The 25,237-nt window shown below is 41.8% G+C and overlaps 1 protein-coding gene across 1 annotated transcript; it reads right to left on the bottom strand.

The window, feature by feature from the left end:
- Window positions 1-394: 394 nt before the first annotated feature.
- LOC311041928 (uncharacterized protein) lies at window positions 395-12,907 on the bottom strand (the record flags this gene model as incomplete). The annotated part of the gene is made up of 4 exons (XM_084052411.1): window positions 395-450; window positions 1,697-1,873; window positions 9,770-9,883; window positions 12,682-12,907. 4 exons carry the CDS (start codon window positions 12,905-12,907, stop codon window positions 395-397), a joined length of 573 nt encoding a protein of 190 aa, XP_083908537.1.
- Window positions 12,908-25,237: the final 12,330 nt, after the last annotated feature.

The following is a 25,237-nucleotide window of genomic DNA, read 5'->3' as shown; positions in this document are numbered from 1 at the left end:
CAAACTTTACCCATGAAACCTTCATTAAACAAGTAACATAAGATATTCTATCTCTATAACATCTCTATAAAGACACACAAACACTGTGTTGAATGTCTTACTGAGGTCAGCACTTTATTGCATGCATAATGAATATAACAAAATGTATATAACATAAATCCTAACAAATCTGGACAGACACTGATGCTCATACTGCATACTGTATACTGTAACTGCATACTGTATCGTTTCAACAGTAACTCATGAGTTGTAGGTAATAATAAAAACATGAAAAGGGAATACAAAAGGAACACAAACAATATTCCATGAAGGTGAATCTATGCATTTAAATCCATTGGAAGAAAAAAAAAACAGATCATTGTAAATATTTTCAGATGGCAATTAAGGCTCAAGATCAGGCTAGTAGTGTGACAGTCACATACTGTAGGTCACACGCCTTGAGAGCAGCTTCTACACAAGACATCCATTCACTCAGAAAAAAACAGAAAAGACCAGAAAAGATTCATACCTTCTGAACACAGCACCATATATAGTACCAAACTATGTATAAGGCCCCCCCAAACAGCACCTAACTATGTATAAGCCCCCCCAACTATCCAATTCAAGCCTAGGAATGTTTACTTTGGCTAAACACATTGGATTATCTTGAATTGTCTTTAACAAGTGGCTAAACATATTGAATTATCTATAATTGCCTTTAACAAGACTGTACCAACAGTAACGGCTATAAGTTTATATTTGTATCCAAGACTTGTCATTGCCATCCTGGACTACAAATAATGATACATTTGTATGTTTGTGATATCATATGTCAAACATTTTCTTTTTGTGATGTGTCTCAAATTACTTTTGAAAAAAAAAGGAAAACCAACGCATTTATTACTGTCCAAATAAAAGCTTCTTCCCAGCATGAAAGCTAATATTTATGTGTAGCTATCACCACCAACTGTAAAGCGCTTTTCCAATGTATGAGTCCTCATGTGTGTTTTTCAGATCGCTGCGTCGACTACTCTGCCATATACTGTAGAGGTGAAGGGTTCTCCCCAACAATGGATCCTCCTCATGTGTTTTCTTAGATTAGTCCTAGTCCTGTTACCACGGAAACCAACACCACAAACTGTACAACGAAAGACAATATTTTTCCATGTACAATGAGTCATCATATGTTCTTTTAGATCACCCATGTGACTCCAACCTTTTCCACACACTGTACAAGTAAATGGCCTTTCCCTTATATGAAACATCATATGTTCTCTTAGAAGACCATATGAGGTAGGAGATATGCCACAAACTGTACAACTAAAGGGGTTTAGCCTTGTATGAATCATCATGTGTTGTTTTAGATGATGTATGCGACTCCAATCGTTGCCACAGACTGTGCAAGTAAAGATTTTTGCCTCTGTATGAAACATCATATGTTTTTTTAGAATATCAATGTGAGTCCAGGCTTTGCCACACACATTACAAGTAAAGGGTTGTTCCACTGTACGATTCATGTGTGTTTTTAGATTACTTGTGTTAACGCAGCCTTTGTCATCAGTAGTTGGTTGTAATTCCCCACAGTCCTCTACATCAGCGTGTGTTGCCCTACAGTCCTCTACATCAGCTTGTGTTTGCATGTGTTCAGTTGAGGTGCTGGCCACAGGCTCTGTCTGTAGCAAGTGCCTCAAGTGAATGTTTTCATCATCATGTTCACTTTCCACTGCTAGCAATGTCAACATTGACCCATCAGCCCCCTCCGGTCTTTGAAGTAGCTCTTCCTGTTCCTCTTCAATCTGTGGGGGCTCTGGTTCCTCCTGGACCAGACTGGGGCTCCTCTCCTCCTGCTCCTCTCTGATCTGTGGAGGCTCTGGTTCCTCCCAGACCAGAAAGTCTAGGAAAAAAATACAGTGAGAAAGACAGAGAAAAAAAATAACACGTTTAAATATCTTAATGTAACATAGAAAGAAAAGCGTGCGTATGTACACACAGACACACACACACACACACACACACACACACACACACACACACACACACACAGTGGTGGTCCGCCCCCAAGGATTTTATTTTTGCGTCACTTCATTTACTGTTTTCACACCCCATTCACAAACCCTGGCCCATGTGTAAAAGTCCGCGTTGGCAGATGAAATTTGGACAAGCTAGCTAAGCTCATTGTGGGTTTAACATTGCAAATTACAACATGATGACTCATCATGTTGTAATTTGCAATGTTAAACCCAAAATCAATCCTCCAGTTCAAGGCAACACAGAAAGGGGGGAACTTTTTTCTTATTTCCACACAACTCCTTTATGCTATATTAATGACATAGTTAAATATTGAAAATGGGTGGATTTCCCCTTTAAGGCTAAACAAACAAACAACCCCGGACCTCGGCAGCAACGGCACACTCTGGCCATTAAATCCGGTTGATACGTCTCGTTCTCAATGCCATGGTACCAAGGTAAAAGGGGAGACTGGTTAAACTCCGTGGAGTGGGCTTCAGCGTCTTTTGAAGAGTACTAACGGGTGGAACGCCGGAGATCGGAGTGTTTTTGGAGTGGTTTTATTTTGGTATTTCTATTTTTTTTTTCTTTTTTTTTTTTACTATTCGGGAATTTGTTGGGAGTTGACCTGTTTTCTAAACAGAGGATTTATTTTGTGATTTTTGAGAAACAAACTATTTAACTGAGTTGTTCCGTTAAGAAATTAACTGAACTGAGAGCATTATGAAAATCCTGACTCGTTAAAACAAAGAGTGTTTTTTCTTTGAACTGTTGGACAAAGACTGAGTGTTTTTTCTTTGAACAGTTGGACTTTTGGTAATTAATATACACTTAAACTAACTATTATTGTGTTGGGTCTATTGCTTATTTGTGAATTTAACTGTTTGGTGTGGTTTGTACATTATGGGTTTATGTTGGAGAGTGCATGAGGATTCTATTGCTTTTAATATATCTATCCATGTGGAGGGTTGCTACAAGCTTTTGAAAAGCCGGCTGGCACCCCAAAACTAATGAATTAAAGGGCAATCCGCAGTTTTGTACTGTACTTCACATTTTTGTATAACTACTATCATAATCAGTGTGTTGCAAAAGCGCCAGCTGCCGGCCGGACAGGTGGCATGCTTCTCCTTTGTGTACATGCTCTTATACACCTGCAATTTAGTAATAGTCTGGCGCTTTCTTGGTCAAGGTTTCTTGCTTTTGACTCCCGAGCTGTGTAATTTAATAGTATCAGCTAATAGTAGACCTACCAATTTGATATTTTGTTTAATGCAACCTAACCTACATAACTACTCCAATGTAGGTAAGATTGATGCCCCTTGAAACACTTGCATTGCAGACACACAATATTGCCGTCAGACTGCTTTCACTATTCAATGACAAAACGACCCAAAACATGTTTGCCATTCCACGCTACAAGTATACATGTATTTGAAGATATTGTGTCTTGTTATTTCAAGTGCAAGGCATATAAACAAAGCCTGATTGCGTTGAATGCAATGGCACTGTAAAATAAAGAATCCGACTAATTTTAGGTCAGAGACAATTGCTATGGTTATAAAAGACATAAGCCGATGCTGTTAAAGCCTCATTCATAAATCTGTAGTATGATTACGTCCTCGCCAAAAATTTAACAAGGTAACGATGCATCGCAACACAGCCCCTAACTCAGAGTGTACAAATGGAAACAAAATGGAACCTTAAGCCTAGCTTGTAGATCTGCTGGAAAATGGACGGAGCATATTATAATGGTAGTTAGGCTGGATCAAGGTCGAACCAGGTCACGTCAGCAGGGTACCACCCCATTTTGTGCAACATAAGGGCCTGCTGTAACCTGGCTCGCAGGGGCGGACTGGCCATTTGGCGTACCGGGCAAATGCCCGGTGGGCCGCTGGGCCAGTGGGCCGCTGGCACTGATGTGCGGCCCCAGTGGGCCGCACATCATCAAGATGGCGGCCATCTTGGATTTCAAAGATGGCCACAATGTAATAGCTATAAGTGCCAATATCTCGACTTCCAAGCTACTTAGAAGTTTAATCTTGGTGTCAAGGAATGCATTTAAGCTATTGAGAATACCACTTGATTTTTGTTTGTACCAAGATCAAATAAATATGCTCATTCTAGCAATGCATATTTACATCATTTTCATCTTTGTTAGTGGTAGGACACCTTTAAAACAGGATAACCTTGTATTTCTGTCTGCAGCATGTGATACGTGCATAAATGAAGCATTATAGTAACCTCCCACCAGATCGTTGCTCTTCTCTCTCTGTAAGCATGCAGTAACAGCCTAATTTGGTTATATTAGCCTCCAGCGTGGATTGGAATGCTCTGTGAGATCATTATGGATCATCATCATACATGTTTCACAAATGCTGGTGTGTCGTAAGCAGGGCAGGAATTTCACGGCGGCCACGGCGGCCATGGCCGTCGTTGCCCCTCTCATTGGCCGTGTGCCCCTCGAATAATGACATGCCTTCACGGCCACAGTGGCCGTGGTGCCCCAGCTGCGCCCAGCAACTGATTTCACAGTTTTTCCTCTGCGCGATTTTCCTGTCAATACGTTTTTTTTTAGACAACAGCCCCTTTGGTTGAGCTGCGCAGCTACAACATGCACAGTGGTAGGTAGGTTTGATTTTGAGCCTCCTATGAACCTTCGGAATCCCGCAACACCGTGTAATAGACACAAAAGCATTACCGGGCCAAACCGGAGATAAATCTAACGCAGCCTGTTGAATGGTAGGTTTGATTTCTAGCCTGAGAGAGAGAGAGAGAGAGAGAGGATTCCGTAGTCCTACAGACCGATGTGCCCCGATGTTTTTTTCAACAGCAAAATATAGATGAATACATCTAATAAAATACAGCGAAATCCCCAAATTATGAGTCTTAATATAAAGCAAGCAACAGAATAACTGCAGACAAATTAAAAGTTTAGGCTATCAATATCATACAAAAGAGTGACCTCACCGCTCTGATGGACAAGAAATATATATTCCTTTTGCAAACCACATCCATAATATCTGTTCGTTTGTCAACAATGTTCTAATTGGGAAGTTTATTTCAACAGCTAGAATGTGACAGTTTTAGTCCGTTTGTTGGTGCGCAACACAGCCCTCGTTAAGTGAATTACTTTCACCTGCAGCGCAGTGTGTGGAGTGTGCGCAACAGGGCATATCTCCGCCAAGCCAGGGTGACCTACCCAGGCTCATGAAATTCATATGCAGGCATAGTAGCCAATTAGAATGAAATCTGCAAAAACGGACTCATACAGAACCATATATTGGCTATATATTATGGCTGTGGGGTGGAAATCTTGTATTTTCCTTTTTTATTATTATTTAAAAACAATTTAAAATCGTGAAAATAGCCAATCTGCTGTAATTATTAATAATTAAGAAATACTACATTTTAAAGAGTGAAAAATCAACTAAAGTCATTATTAGTGCAAGTTCAATCACATTTCATTTGAATGAAAATAACTTGTGGGGAAAAGACAAAATCTCTACCAGAGGTCTTAAACAGGGGGTCCGCGAAGGTACTGCAGGGGGTCCGCGACCCCTAGGGGGTCCGCGAAGGTACTGCAGGGGGTCCGCGAAATTGTTGTTTGATTAAAAAATATTTTTGTTTTTAAAAAACCTTTTTTCATTCTTTTTTTTCCCAAAAATGTAAATTTGTCTTTAAACATAACATGACATATTTTAATAGCTTAGTAATTAATGCACAATAACATGGTATGTTTATACATATTTTGTAGAGAAAGATCAGTGGTGTCAGTTCAGCAAAAGCTAAGGTATGGCAAGGTTAGGGTTGCCAACTCCCAGAGATTAAAATAAGGGACATCTATCCTTTTTTTTAGGGGGTCAACCCCCATATGCATTATACCTATAACACAATGCAAACACAATAGACCAATTATTTGTTTACTAACATTGAGCCTGGACGCACAGGTGATTGTTTCACGCAATCAATTCCCAACCTGTTTCGGGGTGCACTGGTTTCAGCACACCCCAACCCCCTCTTGTGTGTGTTGGCTAGTGAGACGCGTCCTAACGAGACCTGATATAATGGGTTTCGTTGCGCGCATACTGGCTGCGTGCAGCCAGTATGACGTCGTCTGTTAAGGGGTCTATTGTCTTACACCTGCATTAGGCTACTATTCATGATTTTATTTCTCTTTTTTTTCTGGAGCCAAGGTATGGCACCTGCCATGCCTTGCCATACCCAATTGACGCCCCTGAGAAAGGTCCTTTTGCACACCTACTGGGTCAACCTGTGCGTAGGAGCAGGCAATTTTTTCATGTGTATTTATATAAAACACAATTTTATACATAAATATATGATCTATATAGTAGCCTACCCCCTACCTACCCTACGAGGTAGGGGGTCCCTGCTCCATCACCCCATCAGTTTGGGGGTCCCTGGCCTGAAAAGATTGAAGACCCCTAATCTGTGAATCTAATGTGATTAATGTGACCCCTACTTCAGTCAATGAAGTCCAGGGCTGAATGTGACATATTGAGACATATATAACCAAATATTGGTCATTTGCCAACACATTATTTTGTGAAATAAATGGGTTATATTTCACAGATAGTTATACAATTCTTATAATATATTAAAATACAATCAGCCTTAACCTTCAAGTTAAATGCATTATTTCCGTGGACTTAAAAAACGTTTTTGGACTTAAAACACTTTTTTTTTGGGATGGCCTTCCTGCCCTGGCATTTGGCCTTTGTGCCCTCCAAAAAATTACAACACCAAAGGCCAAGTGGCCTTGCCCCTAAAATGACGAAATTCCAGGCCTGGTCGTAAGACTATCTGACCTACTGAAACTTTTGAAACACTGTTTACAGTAGAAAGGTTTTTCTTCAGTGTGCACACGCAGGTGTGTCTTCAGATTTTACATCTGTGGAGACGCTGGTGTCTCTTCAGATTACCTAAGACACTGAAACTCTTCTCACATAGTTTACAGTAGAAAGGTTTTTCACCAGTGTGGATACGCTGGTGTGTCGTCAGATTACCTAAGACACTGAAACTCTTGTCACATAGTTTACAGTCGAAAGGTTTTATTCCAGTGTGGATACGCTGGTGTTTCTTAAGACTATCTAATACACTGAAACTCTTGTCACATAGTTTACAGTGGAAAGGTTTCTCTCCAGTGTGAATACGCTGGTGTGTCCTCAGATTACCTAAGTCATTGAAACTCTTGTCACATAGTTTACAGTGGAAAGGCTTTTCTCCGGTGTGGACACGCTGGTGTGTCTTCAGGTGACTTATCTGATTGAAACTCTTGTCACACCGTTTACAGTGGAAAGGTTTCTCTCCAGTGTGAATACGCTGGTGTATTCTCAGACTACTCAACAAACTGAAACTCTTGTCACACTGTTTACAGTGGAAAGGTTTTTCTCCAGTGTGAATACGCTGGTGTTTCTTAAGACTACCTAACTCACTGAAACTCTTGTCACATAGTTTACAGTGGAAAGGTTTTTCTCCAGTGTGAATACGCTGGTGTTTCTTAAGACTACCTAACTCACTGAAACTCTTGTCACATAGTTTACAGTGGAAAAGTTTCTCTCCAGTGTGAATAAGCTGGTGTTTCCTCAGATTACCTAAGTCATTGAAACTCTTGTCACATAGTTTACAGTGGAAAGGTTTCTCTCCAGTGTGGACATGCTGGTGTCTGTTCAGACTACCTGACTCACTGAAACTTTTGTGACACTGTTTACAGATGTGAGTTTTCTTTCCTTTGTAAATCGTCTGATCTTTCTTTACATGTCCTGGTTGAGTTAAAACCTCGGTAAACCGTTGATGACTTTGAGATTTTGGTGGGTCTGTGTCTCCTTGTTTCCGGCTGGTTACAGAGCTGACTATTTGCTGACGGGCCTCTGAGCAGATATGTCCATGCCTCAGCGTTTTGCGGTTGAGGTCGTCGTGGCTCGGATGAGACGTGAAGGTACACTCAGAACAGGAGAGCTTAGTCTGGGAGGATTTGGACCACACTCCTCCCAGGAGTGGTGGTTCATGGTCAGCGCTGCTGCTGTACATGGACTGTGATGGGAACAGAGTTGTGTTGAGGCTGGAAAATGTGCCCTCTCTATCTCCCTGTATTCTTTGTCTACCAAAGTTCTGTATCCCTTTCTCTCACAACACGTGTGGACACACCAACAACTGGTCTAGAAGTGGAAGTCTAAAGTAACTTCACACCTCATATATCTGAGCAGAGCTTTGGTCTGACCTCACTCACAACATAATCGGTTGCCATGCATGCCTAGCAACACCGATGTGTGCAGGATGCCGCCCCCTCCATAATTGGGCAAGAGTGATGTCATCAATATACATCATCACCATGACGGCAGAGATCCACATCGAAGCCACGCCGTGTTTCTCATTTTGTGTGTTTATAAACTGTCATTTACTTGACTAATTAGTAAATGATAAACACGGGTGATTATGACGCACCGCTCGTATCAGATATATTGCCATAATGAACCAAATGTCCAAATCATGGCAGAAATAGTCACTTGTTGATATTCTCAACAGCTTTATTGGATTCCTTTATTGGATTCCTTGTTTATAAACTGTCATTTACTTGACTAATTAGTAAATGATAAACACGGGTGATTATGACGCACCGCTCGTATCAGATATATTGCCATAATGAACCAAATGTCCAAATCATGGCAGAAATAGTCACTTGTTGATATTCTCAACAGCTTTATTGGATTCCTTGACCCAACATATATTTTGACACCAAGATTGACCCAAGATCTAAGTGGCTTGGAAACGAGATATTGGCACCTATAGATATTACATGGTGGCAATCTTTGAAATCCAAGATGGCCGCCTTCTGCCATCTTGATGACGTGGCTCCCCGTCCAAAATGAAACTTATGGTGATGGAGAGCATATAGAAAAAATGTCTGGCTGAAAATAGAGTACTATCACACTTTAGCATAACAGATATCATAGCTACAGGGAGACACATCGTGGGACTCTTCCAACACTCTCCTCTAGCATATTCTAGGTTGCAGAATTTGCAGAAACAACTCGGCCAGCCCATTCAAAGGTTGAAACAAGATGTTGCACCTATTATGTACTCCAAAGCCTTAGGAGTACATAAAGTGCTTATGCAGCTGACTTTGATCTACCCGCTACCTTCACTGCCAACCAGTGGGGACACTCTTCTGGAACCTTTCAAAGAGCTCACGAGGGAAATCAGCTCGTCCTCCGCATCTGCCGTGATGTCAAAAAAACGATATAGATATCGCATCAGATCATGGTGTGAAGACCACAAAATCCACACTGCTGGAAGCTGTAACCATCAAACTGATGTAACATCAGAAGTTTGACAACCATAATCGACCCAAGGTGAGAAAAACTGAATTTAGGCTAGAATAATCAGCTAAATTTAATTTTAAAATATAAATATGTTTAGCCTAACACCCCAGCCTTGGAATAGGAAAGATTTTCTGTTTTAACTGGATGGCCTCAGAAATCACGATTGGGACAACTCTAGTTCAGTGCCATTATTCCAACATCCCATTATTCTGACTGGTCCCATTACAACTAACCCTAACCTCACACTAACCTAATGGTCAGAATAATGGGATATCAGAATTATGAGCGGACCACCTCTAGGGTGCCATGTCATTATCTCCCGCTATAATTATAGGGGGAGGATACTCGACCCTACCTAGTAGCCTCTAGTCTGATAGTGGGGCTGTTAATCGTGTTAGATTTGTACAAATAAAGTCATTGTATTTAATGTATTTATGTTTTACCCGAGTTTAATGTTAATGTTGACACATCAGCCTCCTCTTCCTGGTCCCCTTTAATTGGTTGTGGTTCCTCCTGGACCAGACTGGGGCTCCTCTCCTCATGTTCAGGGGCAACCTCTTTAGACACAGGAGGAGAGAAGAGGTACTGTAGCAGTTACTAGCACACATAGCTCGGCTGTGGGAGCGACGGCTGTGTTTTCGCTGTGGGTTGCGATCCAGCGACGGGTCGCACGTGTGCGTGTGTTCATGCATGCGCGACCACGGACCGGGCAGACTTAAGGGACCCGCATGCTACCAAATGAGGTGGTCCCTTTAGGTGATAGAGAGAGTGCTCTCTATATCACCACCGCGGTGATAAGGTGATAAGGTGACCACCGAAAATGGTAGCATGCGCCCCCATTTAGACACCGGGCTACGGACTGTCAGCTATCAGCTATTGGAGCAAACAGCGTTAGCGTGGGACCTCGTCTGTGCGTGCGTGCATGAGTGTGTACGTACGTGCGTGCCTAAGGTAAATGACAGGTAGACATTGACTCATAGGAACACACATAACAAAGTCTACCCAATATTTTGAGAGGGCACATCCACGGGTAATTGACTATAATAATAATAATAATAACTAGAAAAAGTGCTCCTCGGAGCACAACTCTCCGCTGTTGGGAATGTTGGGAATGTTCTATCTGTATAAGTGTCCTATCCGTCCTGTCTGTATAAGTGTCCTATCCCTCCTGTCTGTATAAGTGTCCTATCCGTCCTGTCTGTGTAAGTGTCCTATCCGTCCTGTCTGTGTAAGTGTCCTATCCAATTGTTACAGTATCCGCCATTTCTCAACCATTTCGTGATTGTTCCTGTCTTACCTCACTCTTACCAGACTTGTGTTGGGAATGTTGGGAATGTTCTAATTCTTATGTTCTAACTGTCCTATCCATCCTGTCTGTATAAGTGTCCTATCCGTCCTGTCTGTATAAGTGTCCTATCCGTCTGTATAAGTGTCCTATCCGTCCTGTCTATGTAAGTGTCCTATCCCTCCTGTCTGTGTAAGTGTCCTATCCCTCCTGTCTGTGTAAGTGTCCTATCCCTCCTGTCTGTATAAGTGTCCTATCCGTCCTGTCTGTATACTGTAAGTGTCCTATCCGTCCTGTCTGTATACTGTAAGTGTCCTATCCGTCCTGTCTGTGTAAGTGTCATATCCCTCCTGTCTATGTAAGTGTCCTATCCGTCCTGTCTGTATAAGTGTCCTATCCGTCCTGTCTGTATAAGTGTCCTATCCGTCCTGTCTGTGTACTGTAAGTGTCCTATCCGTCTGTGTAAGTGTCATATCCCTCCTGTCTATATAAGTGTCCTATCTGTCCTATCTGCCAATTATGTATCAGCCATGCAGCCATTTCGTGATGGTTCCTGTCTTACCTCACTTTGACAATGGCAAAGACACTGTCAAAGTGACGCCATGTATTTATACAGTATTTCACCGTATTGTCACGTGTCACGTGAGGCTTGACCAATCGGTGTGTCATATTTAGAAAGTGAAAACAATACTCTCCTGCGGAGAGTAATAAATATAACAATAATGCTGATATCTATTGCCTCTATTTGTGGTTCAAACCCATTATTAGACACGATATCACGGAGTAAACAAGCAAATGCAATGAGATAACCAGGCCTTAAGGTGGACTGACTTAAGGTAGACCAGTAATTCTACACAGAGCTAATGTGACACCAACTCATAACCCCTGTCTCAAAGTCTCAACGACATGCAGTCACATTACTCATACCAATATCAAATATCTCCATTATGCAACTATAAAAGTACAATGTTATACATTGTTTGTTAGTATGGATAAATGTTTCTTCGTTACTTCAACATTTAACACACAATTTGATATACATTGTGGGTGGTTGGTAATAAATATGGTATTGAATATATTGGAAGGGGTCCTCCTTGCGGCCAAAAAGGTGACTATATTGCTGCACAGCACAGCACATAACACAAAGTCTGTTAATACTTTGACTGCACATACCCCAGGTATGGACTACTTGAATAATTTGTGATGCAGTCCGTCTTAGCTATCAGACTGTTTTATGGAAAGTAATGTGGATATTGAATAGGAAACATTGGTGCACACATCAGTCAAGGACCTTGACTCAAGGTGCACCATATGTCCTACTGACTCCTACTGTCACTACTCCCTTATGTCAGTGAATAAACTCCATTCATTCCCACATACAGTATGTATATAATACTCAACTTGATACCCAAGTAATGCAGTTCATTGCATGCAATCATAAAGATATTCCCTTTTAATTAATCAGTGGTTATTATTAAAGATGGCTCTTTAATTGCTTCATCAAATCAATTTCTCTGTTTAGCTTTTTAATGGATGCAATTTAAACATTTACCCATGATGGTCCCATGCTAGTAAAGCCTTTAATATAAAAGTATCAAACTCCCTGTTAAAATGCGACAGAATACAGGAAATGACATCTACTCAGTTAAAACGTTTCTGGGGTCCACCAACCACCGGTTTCTTTTGCTTTTACTTGGTTTCATTATTGAGGGTTAGATTTAGGAAATTAAAGCACACCTAGTGCAACAAACCAGCCTGATGTTGGGTAGTTCTACAACAATGCATGCAAAAATAAATGTATTGCGGTGGTGGTCGATAAAATAATAAAAAATATAATAATACAAATAATAATATTATTATTATTAGAATTTATTGGGCTTTATTTCAATATTAAGCTGTTTAGCTGACCTTGTATTTGAACTGAACTTTCATGTTCTTTTTTCTTCAAACTTAAAAAAAAAAAAAGTATTCAATCATTTGCCAAATCTCACTCCAAGGTTTTCTGAACAGTTGGCAGCCCTGCTCATGCTCAACGTATGCAAACATGTTTGCAATGAAGCATTAACCAACCTGCTCTGTGGAGTTTGACATGTGGCTGTAAAATCACGTCCAGAAGTTTGTCTCGTTGCTCCAGCTGAGTTTCTAGAGTCTCTATCTCTTTCTGGAAGAGGTTACACATGAACTCTGCAGCCGCACTGAGGCGCTCGTTGACAACACCCGAGATTTCCTCTCTCAACGACGTCATGTGTTCATTTATCGACAGCCGTAGAGACTCTATCGGACGTTGTTGAGACATTTTTCACCACGCTGTTTGTTACTCACTGGCACCGCATGAGCTGAAAAACACAACGCATTTAATTCCGGGTCAACATGGTTCAAGCATGCGCAATGCGTAATATAGTATCCAGGTACTGTTCCTTAATGCCTTTCGCCCCCTGTGGAGGGATGAGTGTAATATTTGAACCAAGTAAGCCTACCCTGCTGAAAAAAACAGCACAAACCAGCTTATGATGGTTGCTGGTTTTAGCTGGTTTTAGCTGGTATTAGCTGGTCTTGGCTGGTCTTAAGCTGGTTTAGATGGCATACCAGGCTGGACAAGTTGGTCAGGCTGGTCAGGCTGGTTTGCCAGTGTAGTTGGTAGCTGGTCACTAAGCTGGATTCTGCTGGTCTTTGCTGGTCAGCCAGCTGGCTGGCTGGACTGACCAGCAAAGCCAAGCTGGTAGCTGGTCTTTGCTGGTCAAATGGGTGGACTGACCTGCAAATACCAGCTTACTAGCTGGACTTAGCTGGTCAGATGGCTGGACACTGGACAGACCAGCAAAGACCAGCTTACCAGCTGGACTTAGCTGGTCAGATGGCTGGACAGACCAGCAATGACCAGCTGATAACCTGGTCAAGTTGGTTAGATCAGTGGTTCTCAACATGTGGGTCGGGACCCACATGGGGGGTCCCCACATGATCTGGGGTGGTCCCCAGATGACAGTGAAGTGACAATTTAAGGACCTTTAAGACCTTTTTAATGCGTATTTGCATGTCATGTAAATGTATATTTTTTGTAAACCCTGAATAATATTTTTTCCCGTTTCCTACAAAAATATTTTATATTATTCTTTCAAAAGATTTCCCACCCACAAATCTAAAATCTTCATCAATAAAAAAACAAATATTTAAGATTTCTCAAAATAATTTAATTAATAAATAAAAAAAGAAGAAATTCCATCAATTAATAAATAAAAAAAACACACAGTGAAAATAGTAGATCTACAAGCCCGGGACGCGTTGTGAGCTTTCAGAGCTGCTATTTTAACTGTTTGGATCCGGGGAGACATAATACCTGCCAACATTAGACTTTGAAGATTATCTTCAGTTACAATTGCCCCCAACCAGTATATATACAGCATATTATTATTATTGTGGGATCGCTAAAGCGATCACACTAATGTTATCTTGCATATTTATTATTATTGTGGGATCGCTAAAGCGATCACACTAATGTTATTGTGCATATTTATTATTATTATATATTTATTCCGCCCGTTTTTTGGCACCTAACTAGTCCTTAATACTTTTAGCTACAAACTCCGTTCCAACTCTTCAACGTTCGGCCTACTCAGGACATGTCGGCTATTATTCAAATTTTTGAAATAATTTGTACTTTTAGAGATATTGCACTTTTTACTTCTAAAAAAAGCCCATTCATTTCAATGGGGAAATTCATACTTTTAGCTAGAAACTCCGTTCCAACTCTATAACGTTCAGCCTACTTAGGACATATTGGCTACCATTTGAATTTTTGAAATAATTCAAATGGGGAAAAAAGTTTTTTCCAAAACTTTTTTTTTTCAGAATTTTTTTTTTTCAGAATTTTTTTCTTTTCAGATTTTTTTTTTTTTCAAATTTTTTTTTTTTCAGAATTTTTTTTTTCAATTTTTTTTTTTCAAATTTTTTTTTTTTTCAAATTTTTTTTTTTTCAGATTTTTTTTTTTTCAAACTTTTTTTTTTTCAGGATTTTTTTTTTTCCAAATTTTTTTTTTTCCAAATTTTTTTTTTTTCAATTTTTTTTTTTTCAGAATTTCTTTTTTCCAAAAAAAAATTTTTTCCAAATTTTTTTTTTCCCAAATTTTTTTTTCCAATTTTTTTTTTTTCAATTTTTTTTTTCCACATTTTTTTTTTCTTATTTTTTTTTCATAACTTTTTTTTTTCAGATTTTTTTTTTCTTTCCAAATTCAAACCTTTCAAACCTTTAGAACCTTTAGAACCTTTAGAACCTTTAGAACCTTTAGAACCTTTAGAACCTTTAGAACCTTTCAAACCTTTCAAACCTTTCAAACCTTTAGAACCTTTAGAACCTTTAGAACTTTTCAAACCTTTCAAACCTTTCAAACCTTTCAAACCTTTAGAACCTTTAGAACCTTTCAAACCTATAACACTACTAACACTATCAATACTCAATACCTGCAACATTCTTAGCGATCCCACACTGTTTCTTCAGGAACAGTACTTTCTAGTTATTATTCCGCCCGTTTTTTGGCACCTAACTAGTCCTTCATACTTTTAGCTACAAACTCCGTTCCAACTCTTCAACATTCGGCCTACTCAGGACATGTCGGCTATTATTCAAATTTTTGAAATAATTTGTACTTTTAGAGACATTGCACTTTTTACTTCTAAAAAAAGCCCATTCATTTCAATGGGGAAATTCATACTTTTAGCTAGAAACTCCGTTCCAACTCTATAACGTTCAGCCTACTTAGGACATATTGGCTACCATTTGAATTTTTGAAATAATTTGTACTTTTAGAGATATTTCACTTTTTACTGCTAAAACAATCCCATTCATTTCAATGGAGAAATGCTATTTAGCCACAGTGGAGCCTAGCAACTGCTTATTATACCCTAACAACACCATATTAGAGCCTAGCAACCACCTATTATACCCGAGCAACCACCTATTACACCCTAGCAACCACCGTTTTACCCTAGCAACCACCTTTTGTACCCTAGCAACCGCATATTAGACCATATAAACTGCATATTAAACCTTAGCAACCCCCTATTAGACCCTAGCAACCACGTATTACACCCTAGCAACCACCTGTTTACCCTAGCAACCACCCGTTTTACCCCAGCAACCACCTGTTTTACCCTAGCAACCACCTGTACCCTAGCAACCACCTGTTTTACCCTAAAAAAAATACATTTTAAACTATTCAACATTGCCAACACTATAAAAACTTTTAACACTAATACTTTAACACCTTTCAAACCTTTCAAACCTTTAGAACCTTTCAAACCTTTAGAACCTTTCAAACCTTTATAACTTTTAGAACCTTTAGAACCTTTCAAACCTTTAGAACCTTTAGAACCTTTCAAACCATTCAAACCTTTAGAACCTTTCAAACCTTTAGAACATTTCAAACCTTTCAAACCTTTCAAACCTTTCAAACTTTTCAAACTTTTCAAACCTTTCAAACCTTTCAAACCTTTAGAACCTTTCAAACCTTTCAAACCTTTAGAACCTTTCAAACCTTTCAAACCTTTAGAACCTTTCAAATCTTTCAAACCTTTCAAACCTTTTGAACCTTTCAAATTCTCAAACCTTTCAAACTTTTCAAACCTTTCAAACCTTTCAAACTTTTCAAACCCTTCAAACCCTTCAAACCTTTCAAACCTTTCAAACTTTTCAAACCTATAACACTACTAACACTATCAATACTCAATACCTGCAACATTCTTAGCGATCCCACACTGTTTCTTCAGGAACAGTACTTTCTAGTTATTATTATTATTATTATTACCACCCTTATTGTTATTATTATTTTATTTTTTTATTTTCTTCTTTTCTTATGATGTGATATAAATAATATATGTAATAATAATAATAACTAGAAAAAGTGCTCCTCGGAGCACAACTCTCCGCTGTTGGGAATGTTGGGAATGTTCTATCTGTATAAGTGTCCTATCCGTCCTGTCTGTATAAGTGTCCTATCCCTCCTGTCTGTATAAGTGTCCTATCCGTCCTGTCTATGTAAGTGTCCTATCCGTCCTGTCTGTGTAAGTGTCCTATCCGTCCTGTCTGTGTAAGGGTCCTATCCAATTGTTACAGTATCCGCCATTTCTCAACCATTTCGTGATTGTTCCTGTCTTACCTCACTCTTACCAGACTTGTGTTGGGAATGTTGGGAATGTTCTAATTCTTATGTTCTAACTGTCCTATCCATCCTGTCTGTATAAGTGTCCGATCCGTCCTGTCTGTATAAGTGTCCTATCCGTCTGTATAAGTGTCCTATCCGTCTTGTCTGTATAAGTGTCCTATCCGTCCTGTCTATGTAAGTGTCCTATCCCTCCTATCCCTCCTGTCTGTGTAAGTGTCCTATCCCTCCTGTCTGTATAAGTGTCCTATCCGTCCTGTCTGTATACTGTAAGTGTCCTATCCGTCCTGTCTGTATACTGTAAGTGTCCTATCCGTCCTGTCTGTGTAAGTGTCATATCCCTCCTGTCTATGTAAGTGTCCTATCCGTCCTGTCTGTGTAAGTGTTCTATCCGTCCTGTCTGTATAAGTGTCCTATCCGTCCTGTCTGTATAAGTGTCCTATCCGTCCTGTCTGTATAAGTGTCCTATCCGTCCTGTCTGTGTACTATAAGTGTCCTATCCGTCTGTGTAAGTGTCATATCCCTCCTGTCTATATAAGTGTCCTATCTGTCCTATTTGCCAATTATGTATCAGCCATGCAGCCATTTCGTGATGGTTCCTGTCTTACCTCACTTTGGCAGTGGCAAAGACACTGCCAAAGTGACGCCATGTATTTATACAATATTTCACCGTATTGTCACGTGTCACGTGAGGCTCGACCAATCGGTGTGTCATATTTAGAAAGTGAAAACAAAACTCTCCTGCGGATAATAATAATAATAATAATTATTATTATTATTATTATTATTATTATTATGACAACATGCATCCAATATAGTCCGGGAGTCAAAGGGTGATTTTTGGCTGAACGTGGTTTCGTCGGTAAAAGTTTTTTTCTCAACTGATTCTTGCTGCTGGGGGTCCCCTCTTAAGGATTCAAGAGGGTGCCCAGTGAAATCCCTTGGGCATTTTTTATTATTAACCCCTTAATGCCCAAAACACTAAAAATTCACCCCAAATAGACTTCTATGGTATTTCATGCAAAATACTTGATCTAAATGCTTAAATTTGGTTTCTACAGTGTGTATCCATGTAAGTGGATGTGTACAGTGCATTAGATTTAATATTTATGCATTTTTTAATATTAACCCCTTCCTGCCCAGAACAACATAATCTTTAAACTGTGATATTGTACATGCACAGAAATCAAATCAAATCAAATGCATTAGATCTGCTTTCTACAATAGTGGAACTTGTTTCCTTTTGGATGAATGCACATTAACCCTTTCAGGCCTTCCATCTTGAGCATCCTGCACAAAAATATCTACAGAACATATTCTGTAGATATAACATATTCTGTAGATAAAGAAAAAAACATTTAAAAAATATATATATATATATATTCCCCCAGCCCTAAGCCACCACTGCCTCAACTTATCCGCCCCAATAACCGCGCGAGCCATGCACCTTCCGGATAACCTTGTCATTGGACAACCCGATTCGGAAGGCTCGGCGGGCCTGGGCTGCAGAGACAACCGAGCAGAGCTGCAAGAGGCCGATGCCGCCATCGGAATTGCTTGAGTTGAGGGTCCCGTTGCTAGACGATTGATAGATAGCCTTGTCTACATCCCTCAAGGGTGTGGGGACAGTGCCTATGTGATCCGCGGCGTAAAGAACCCTCGGTAGGGCAAAGCGGTTCTACAGATCAAACTTCATTCGGGGATCGAGGGGGGCCCTGCCGATCCTGTCACTCCACACGGAGATCGAGGCTTCGCAGGCCGGAGCCGAAAAACCGTCAAGCGGGCTCACTCTGAGGCCGAGATATTTCTCGTAACCAGCAGGATCGATCAGGTGCAACCGCTCACCGTCAAAGGCCCAATCGGTGTTAACATTGTAGGTGAGCCGGCCGCCCTTCTTTTCGATAAAGAACCCATGACACTTACCGGCGTTAACCCGCATGCCGGTAAGTTGGCAGAAAGCCCCCAGAATGTTCAAGTTTCTCTGCATGCCTTCCCTTGAGTCACTAAACAATGCCCCTCCAGCACCGCCCGGAGGTGTTGATGCGAGACCGTATCGAACGCTTTTTGGAAATCGATGAACACCACGCCCAAAGGTTTGCCCTGCCCCTTACTGTGCTTTAACGCTGACTCGAGTAACATCAAGTTCTCCGAGCAGCCAGACGAGGGAATGAACCCCCGCTGTCGAGGGTGTAAGGGGCAGGCGGCTCTCATTCGCCCGTCGAGGATACGGCAAAAGAGACCGATAATCACCGAGGCGATGGTAATGGGCCTCCAGTTGCCAAGTAGGACTAGCTTGGCGGGGTCATCACTTTTAGGGATAGGCGTAGTACGGCACAGCTTCAGGCTCTGGGGGACATAGCCAGCGACCAACCACGACGAGTAGATGTGCGCGAGTTGCGAGCCGTCAGAGTCCCATAGTAGCAACTCAGAACGAGTGATACTGTCGGGACCGGCCGCTTTTCCATTCTGCATGCGCTGGAGACAAGAGTGAACCTCTTCACCCGAGATCAAATCGCCGAGGGCAGTATTGTCAGCCCCACCGAAGGAACGGAAATGGCCCAGTTCAAGAAACGGTCGCTCTAGCTCCCAAGCATTTTGGTAGAAACGATGTATTCCATGCATGGGTATCGGACACCCGATAACATTGTCCCCGTCTAGGACAGTTTTGGCTAACCGCTTCCCATCAGAGTGGTACAGCCGCCTCAGAAACACCCGGCGGTGAAACCTTTGCAGGCGACTGCCCCTTCTGCCAGGCACTTCTCCACTTATCTCTCTCTGGCGACGCAACTGTTTCGGCGGAGACCCCAGGCTACTAATTAGCCAGTTAGCTTTGGCTTCAATGGATCGCACCGACCACTCTTCAATCTTCAAAAAGAGGTCGGAGTCTTCCCCCAGTCTGACCCCATCAATACCCGCGTCTTCTACAAGACGTCGAAGCGCCTGTTTCATCAACGCGGGCTGTAACGGAATCGTCAGGACATTTCAGCCCTTGGATTTGTTTCATCATCCAGCACGATTGAGGGACGACCGCCTCTCGCACGGTCAGCCTTTTCAAGGCTACAAGCCTTACCCCTCACCTGCTACTCCGTCCTCCCCCGCCCCAGGTCTTTAGCCACGGACTTCCACGACCAGGTATCTCTGGCACGGTTCATAAGAACTCGTAGATCGTTGACCTCCTCCACGGTCCAACGCCGGTGCTTACGCCCCCGAACCTGCTGTCTCCCACGTCCCAGGTTCTCGCTTGGCATGTTCAGTTCTTTGTGTCTGCTTAGCATGTGATTGGTCCTGCCGGCACGTGAGAGGGCCCTGAACGAACAGAGCCCACAGGAAAAGTTAACCAACGCCCGGCGCTGGTCCACGATAACTGGTTTGCACCGGGCAAAGTGGCACCGCACCGCACGCGGGTTAGAGCTCTCCCAGGTATCATTTACTGCATTTGTACCTTACCGTCAAATCATGGTGTCTGGACGCAAAAAGCGGAACCAGTGAAAGGACACCGACGATAGGTATGCCACAAAGAACACACGGCCTATCAAACGGGATAGGGATAGACAGGACACGGGGGAGTTGACCGGAGCCGGCCGCGGAATCTCGGAGGTATAGTCTCCCAGCGGCGTGCACTGCGACGGTCACCACTTCCTCCTTTGCCCCCTAGCCAGGTCGACGGCATGTTACGTGGGATCGGCGCCCGTGGCCCGGTACGCAGCTGTTTGGTCGGTCGCCGGAGTACGCGACGCAAGCAGGGTTTGAGAAACGGAGTCTCCGGAGCGCGCCTTTGCGCCCCCGCCGCATACGGATCTCCTCGCCGAGCCCCGTGATGGGGCTCGAGGCGAGGTCGACAGCGGGGGCCCTCAGGCGGTCCGTGGCAGGGCAACTTGGTCAGACGGTGCGTCTCGGTCTCGCTAGGCCGGGGTCGGCCGCGGAGGAGTGCGGAGGACAGGCCACCGAGGCCTCTCCGCACGTGGTCCCTCCGCGCCTGGTCGGGCCCGCAGGCTGCAAGCAGCGTCCGTTGACGGGCATCTTCCACCAGCATGCGACCCAGTGAAATTTGGATGGGAAAAAGACATAACTAACAGGTCACTGAGCCCAACCACTCTACCTGAAGGTTGCAAACCTGCCCCAGACTACATTTTGCAAATGATTAAATGTGGCTGCAAAACTGACAACCCATGCAATTCCAAAAAATGCAGCTCCAGAGTACATGGTTTGCCATGCACATTGTCCTGTCACTGTTATGTTGTAGGATGCTCAAGACAGTTTTAGATAGGATTCTTTCCTTTTTCTTTTATAAATTCCTTTAAACTTGGTTCTTGTCTCCGTCTCTGATTCTGGTGTCTCAGGAAAATGTGGTTAGTTGGTATCATTGGACCTTAACATGGGATATGCTGTATATGACCACTTCCACATAAACATTATTAATTTCTTATACAGCTAATTTGAAGCATTTGAATTGATTTACTGTGCATAACATGTCATAAATCAACATTTTTAATGGATTTTGGTGCTTCGGGTGTGAAGGAGTTAATATCTATGAAATGTTCTAATATGAAATCAAAAAACAACATTTTACACATCCACGTTCATTGATAAACACTGTAGAAATCAAATTGTATGCGCTAAATCAATATTTTTGCATAAAATGCCATAAAAAACTTTTTTTTGTTTTGGGCATTTAAGGGTTAATGACTAAAAGATGGTTGGCCTCAAAGGGTTAATATGCATTCATCCAAAAGGAAACATGACCAGTTCCACTATTAGACTTAGTAGAAAGCCGATCTGGTGCATTTGATTTGATTTCTGTACATGTTCTATTTCACAATATCACAGTTTAAAGATTAAGTTGTTCTGGGAATGAAGGGGTTAATATTTAAAAGTTTACAAATATTAAATCTAATGCACTGTACACATCCACTTACATGGATACACACTGTAGAAAGCAACTTTTAAGCAATTAGATCAAGTATTTTGCATGAAATACCATAGAAGTCTATTTGGGGTGAATTTTTAGTGTTTTGGGCATTAAGGGGTTAATAATAAAAAATGCCCAAGGGATTTCACTGGGCACCCTCTTGAATCCTTAAGAGGGGACCCCCAGCAGCAAGAATCAGTTGAGAAAAAAACTTTTACCGACGAAACCACGTTAAGCCCCATGACTCCCGGACTAATAACATATTTACTTAATATGGCAAATGGCAAATAATATGCTAGATTGATTCTAAATAATTGATGACTAAAATGAACAGATCTAAAGATCTACATCTTGTCGCAATTCGATGCGTTGTGAGCTTGTAGATCTGTTTGTTTGTTTTTTACAAGCAATGCATTCTGGGCCATGAGCAGTGTTGCCATATCTGCTTATTATAAGCGACTTTGGGCTTGTTTTTCTGTAAAGTTGCTTGTAAATATTGGTAGTTGCGGGTTGCTTTTTTTTTGGGGGGGGGGGGCTTGTTTCTAAATTGTAGTTATTTGGGCTTGCTTCCATTTAAAAAAAATGTTTAAACCAGTTCTCAAACATTTGCTTGTCAAGGATGCCGAAATGAATGTCTTTTTTCGCAGACTCCTATCTGTTTCAAATAATATTCCAAATATTTCACCTTTTCTTTTTGAAAATGGCAGATCTACAAGCTCACAACGTGTCGCAAATGCGACGCACGGTGAGCTTGTAGATCGGCTATTTTCAAAGAGCCAATGTGTGGTTTAAAGTGCAGGCTTGTTTTCATAGACCTGGCTCCTTATTTCTCTCACACAATCTGGCAACACTGGCTCTTACCCATAATAACATAACGGATAATGTCCACATCTGGTTTTGCGAGAGAAATAACAATAAGTAACCTGATCTATGAAAACACGCCCAAAAGAAGTGACTAGGCCACATGAGCACTTTAAACCTATTTAGTATACGACCTACAAGCTCACAACGTATCGCAACACTTGAGTTTGAAGATACTATTCTAAATATTGAAATAAAATGTGGAATATTTGGAAGATTTTTGACACAAATCACAAAAACACAAATCTGGTACAGGGCTCCCTGACACACAAAAAAAATCAGATGGGGATTAGGGACAATTTTGGGGATCCATGACATGAAAACCACTGGTTTAAATAACGATTACAACTTTTGGAAGCAAGCCCAAAAAAGCAACTACACTTTAGAAACAAGCCAAAAACAGTGCAACCCACAACTACCAATATTTACAAACAACTTTAGGCCTACAGAAAAAGAAGCACAAAGTTGCTTATAATACTTGTGCTTTATGAGAATCACTTCCCGGGCTTCAAATCCAGCGAGCTTCCTTGTCACCTGATCACAATACAAGTGGCACAAAAAAAGGTTCTCAAATTGGCGTCCAGGTACCCTCATAGTACCTTGAGGGGGTTCCAAATGGACCCTTTACAGGTCAGTTTATAGCACCAGAGCAGCTACAACTGAACTGTATAAATAATCAGAAGTTGAAAATGTGTCCGTTGTATAACTGCCTGTCAGATTGTGCCCTCCGTAGAGTAAATGGATGTATGACTTTACAGATGACATCACAGCTTTTACATTTGATGTGTGTCTGTGTGTGTGTGTGTGTGTGTGTGTGTGTGTGTGTGTGTGTGTGTGTGTGTGTGTGTGTGTGTGTGTGTGAGAGAGACGTTTGGCCTACATTCCAGTGTCTACATAATCTTTTAAGTATTACAGTATAACTTATGATCTTATCCTGTATTCAAATTGCCTAGAGGGTGGGTGGACGGTGGGTTGACAGTGGATGTCACAAACTTAAATGCAGACCTGCAAGGCGAACCATTGCTTCGATCAGCACGAAACTTGGCACAAACACTGTTTAGGGGTGTGGCATGACAATAGTCCAGGGGCCATGTGGGGTCCCCATGAGTCACATTAGGGGACCCAGGGGACACCACCAGGGGCCCCTAAGTGCCACAGGCGCACCGTTGCTCCAATCCGTACTAAACTCTGTCCCACACCGGAGGCCACGTGTGGCACTCTGGGGCACCGTTGCTCCAATCCGCACCAAACCTTACACAAACACTGTTTAGAGGTCTGACATGACAGTAGTCACAGGGGCTCCGTTAAGGGCCCCAGGGGCTCCGATCGGCACCAAACTTGCCACAAACACAGTTCAAGTCACACCAGGGGCCATGTGTGCCCCCCAGGGGCCACGTTAGGGTCCATGTGGGGTTTCCACAGGTGTATATCTTTCAGATTCCTTGGGGTCCCTGTCAACTAATATATCTCTGCTGTCCGGCAGAAACCAGCTAACTCCACCCTCCTTGGTGGAGTTAGCTGGTTTAGCAGAAAGTTTGAGGATCCAATGGAGTTAGCTGGTTTTGTCAGAAGCACTTTTTAATACTTTCCATTGGTTCAATATGTTGTAATCAATACACAGACGTAAAGGGTGTTCAATAGCACTGATGTATGGGGGGGGGGGGGAATGCAAAAGCGGAAAAATGGAGTTAGCTGGTTTCTGCCGGACAGCTACGATATATGGTTTTATGGGTAACCACTTCAACCTTGTATACTGTTATTGACTGGAGGACTCTATACTAGGCCCCCTTCAGTTTTCGCTGTACACTAAATATATTGAAATAGGCGCTCACAACGCACCACAACACAAGGCATTGTTCCCCTGCCTTTGCAATTGAACCCTTCGAACATTCTGCGTAAATAGCCAAACTACAAGTTGTGAGCTTCTAGATCTATTTCCACTGAATGTTCACCACATAATAGGGATGCTAGGGTTCAAGTGTGGACCTCATTCTCACTGAAGGCCAGCTGACGGCAGTGGGGTCTTCTCCGACCTAGAATTTGAGCCTTCACCTCTCAAAAGTAGGCCTGTGCAAGAATGATTTGTCTTATTCCACACACGCACGCACGCACGCACGCACGCACGCACGCACGCACGCGCAGTCGCGCGCACACACACACACACACACACACACACACACACACACACACACACACACACACACACACACACACACACACACACACACACTCAGCTGCTCTTCAGAAACGTTTTGGCTTGCATTCTACTTTTTAATAGTTTTAGTCAGGTTCCTTATGCTTTGATGTTTGATGTTGTTGGATTTTTTTGAAGATTTGCAAAACTATACATTTTTGGAAAGGTAATTGTCTAAGGAATCAGAAAATCAATGTTTGCATTTGCCCAGATGTGTATATGGCGGCCATATTGGCATTTAAAAATGGCCACCCCTAAAATGTATGTGTTTTAATATCTCGGCCTCTAAATAAGCTGGAACATTGATTTTAACTGCTAAACCTACATTTTCAGTGTCAAGGAATCCAATGGTGGTAGTTATAAAGCTACAAAACGTTACAACATTAACCCTTAGATGCATGACTGAGTCCAAAATGACCAGATGTTGTTTTCTTGCAATATCTTTGTAATTTGTTTTTTTTATCAATTCATATTGAAGATTTGCAAAACTTCTAAGAAATCAGAAAATCA

The sequence above is a fragment of the Gymnoscopelus microlampas genome (genome assembly GCF_963454915.1).
Source record: "Gymnoscopelus microlampas genome assembly, chromosome: 3".
Lineage (NCBI taxonomy): Eukaryota > Metazoa > Chordata > Actinopteri > Myctophiformes > Myctophidae > Gymnoscopelus > Gymnoscopelus microlampas.
Note: the sequence above shows the minus strand (reverse complement) of the source record. Positions and strands in the feature narration are given on the sequence as shown.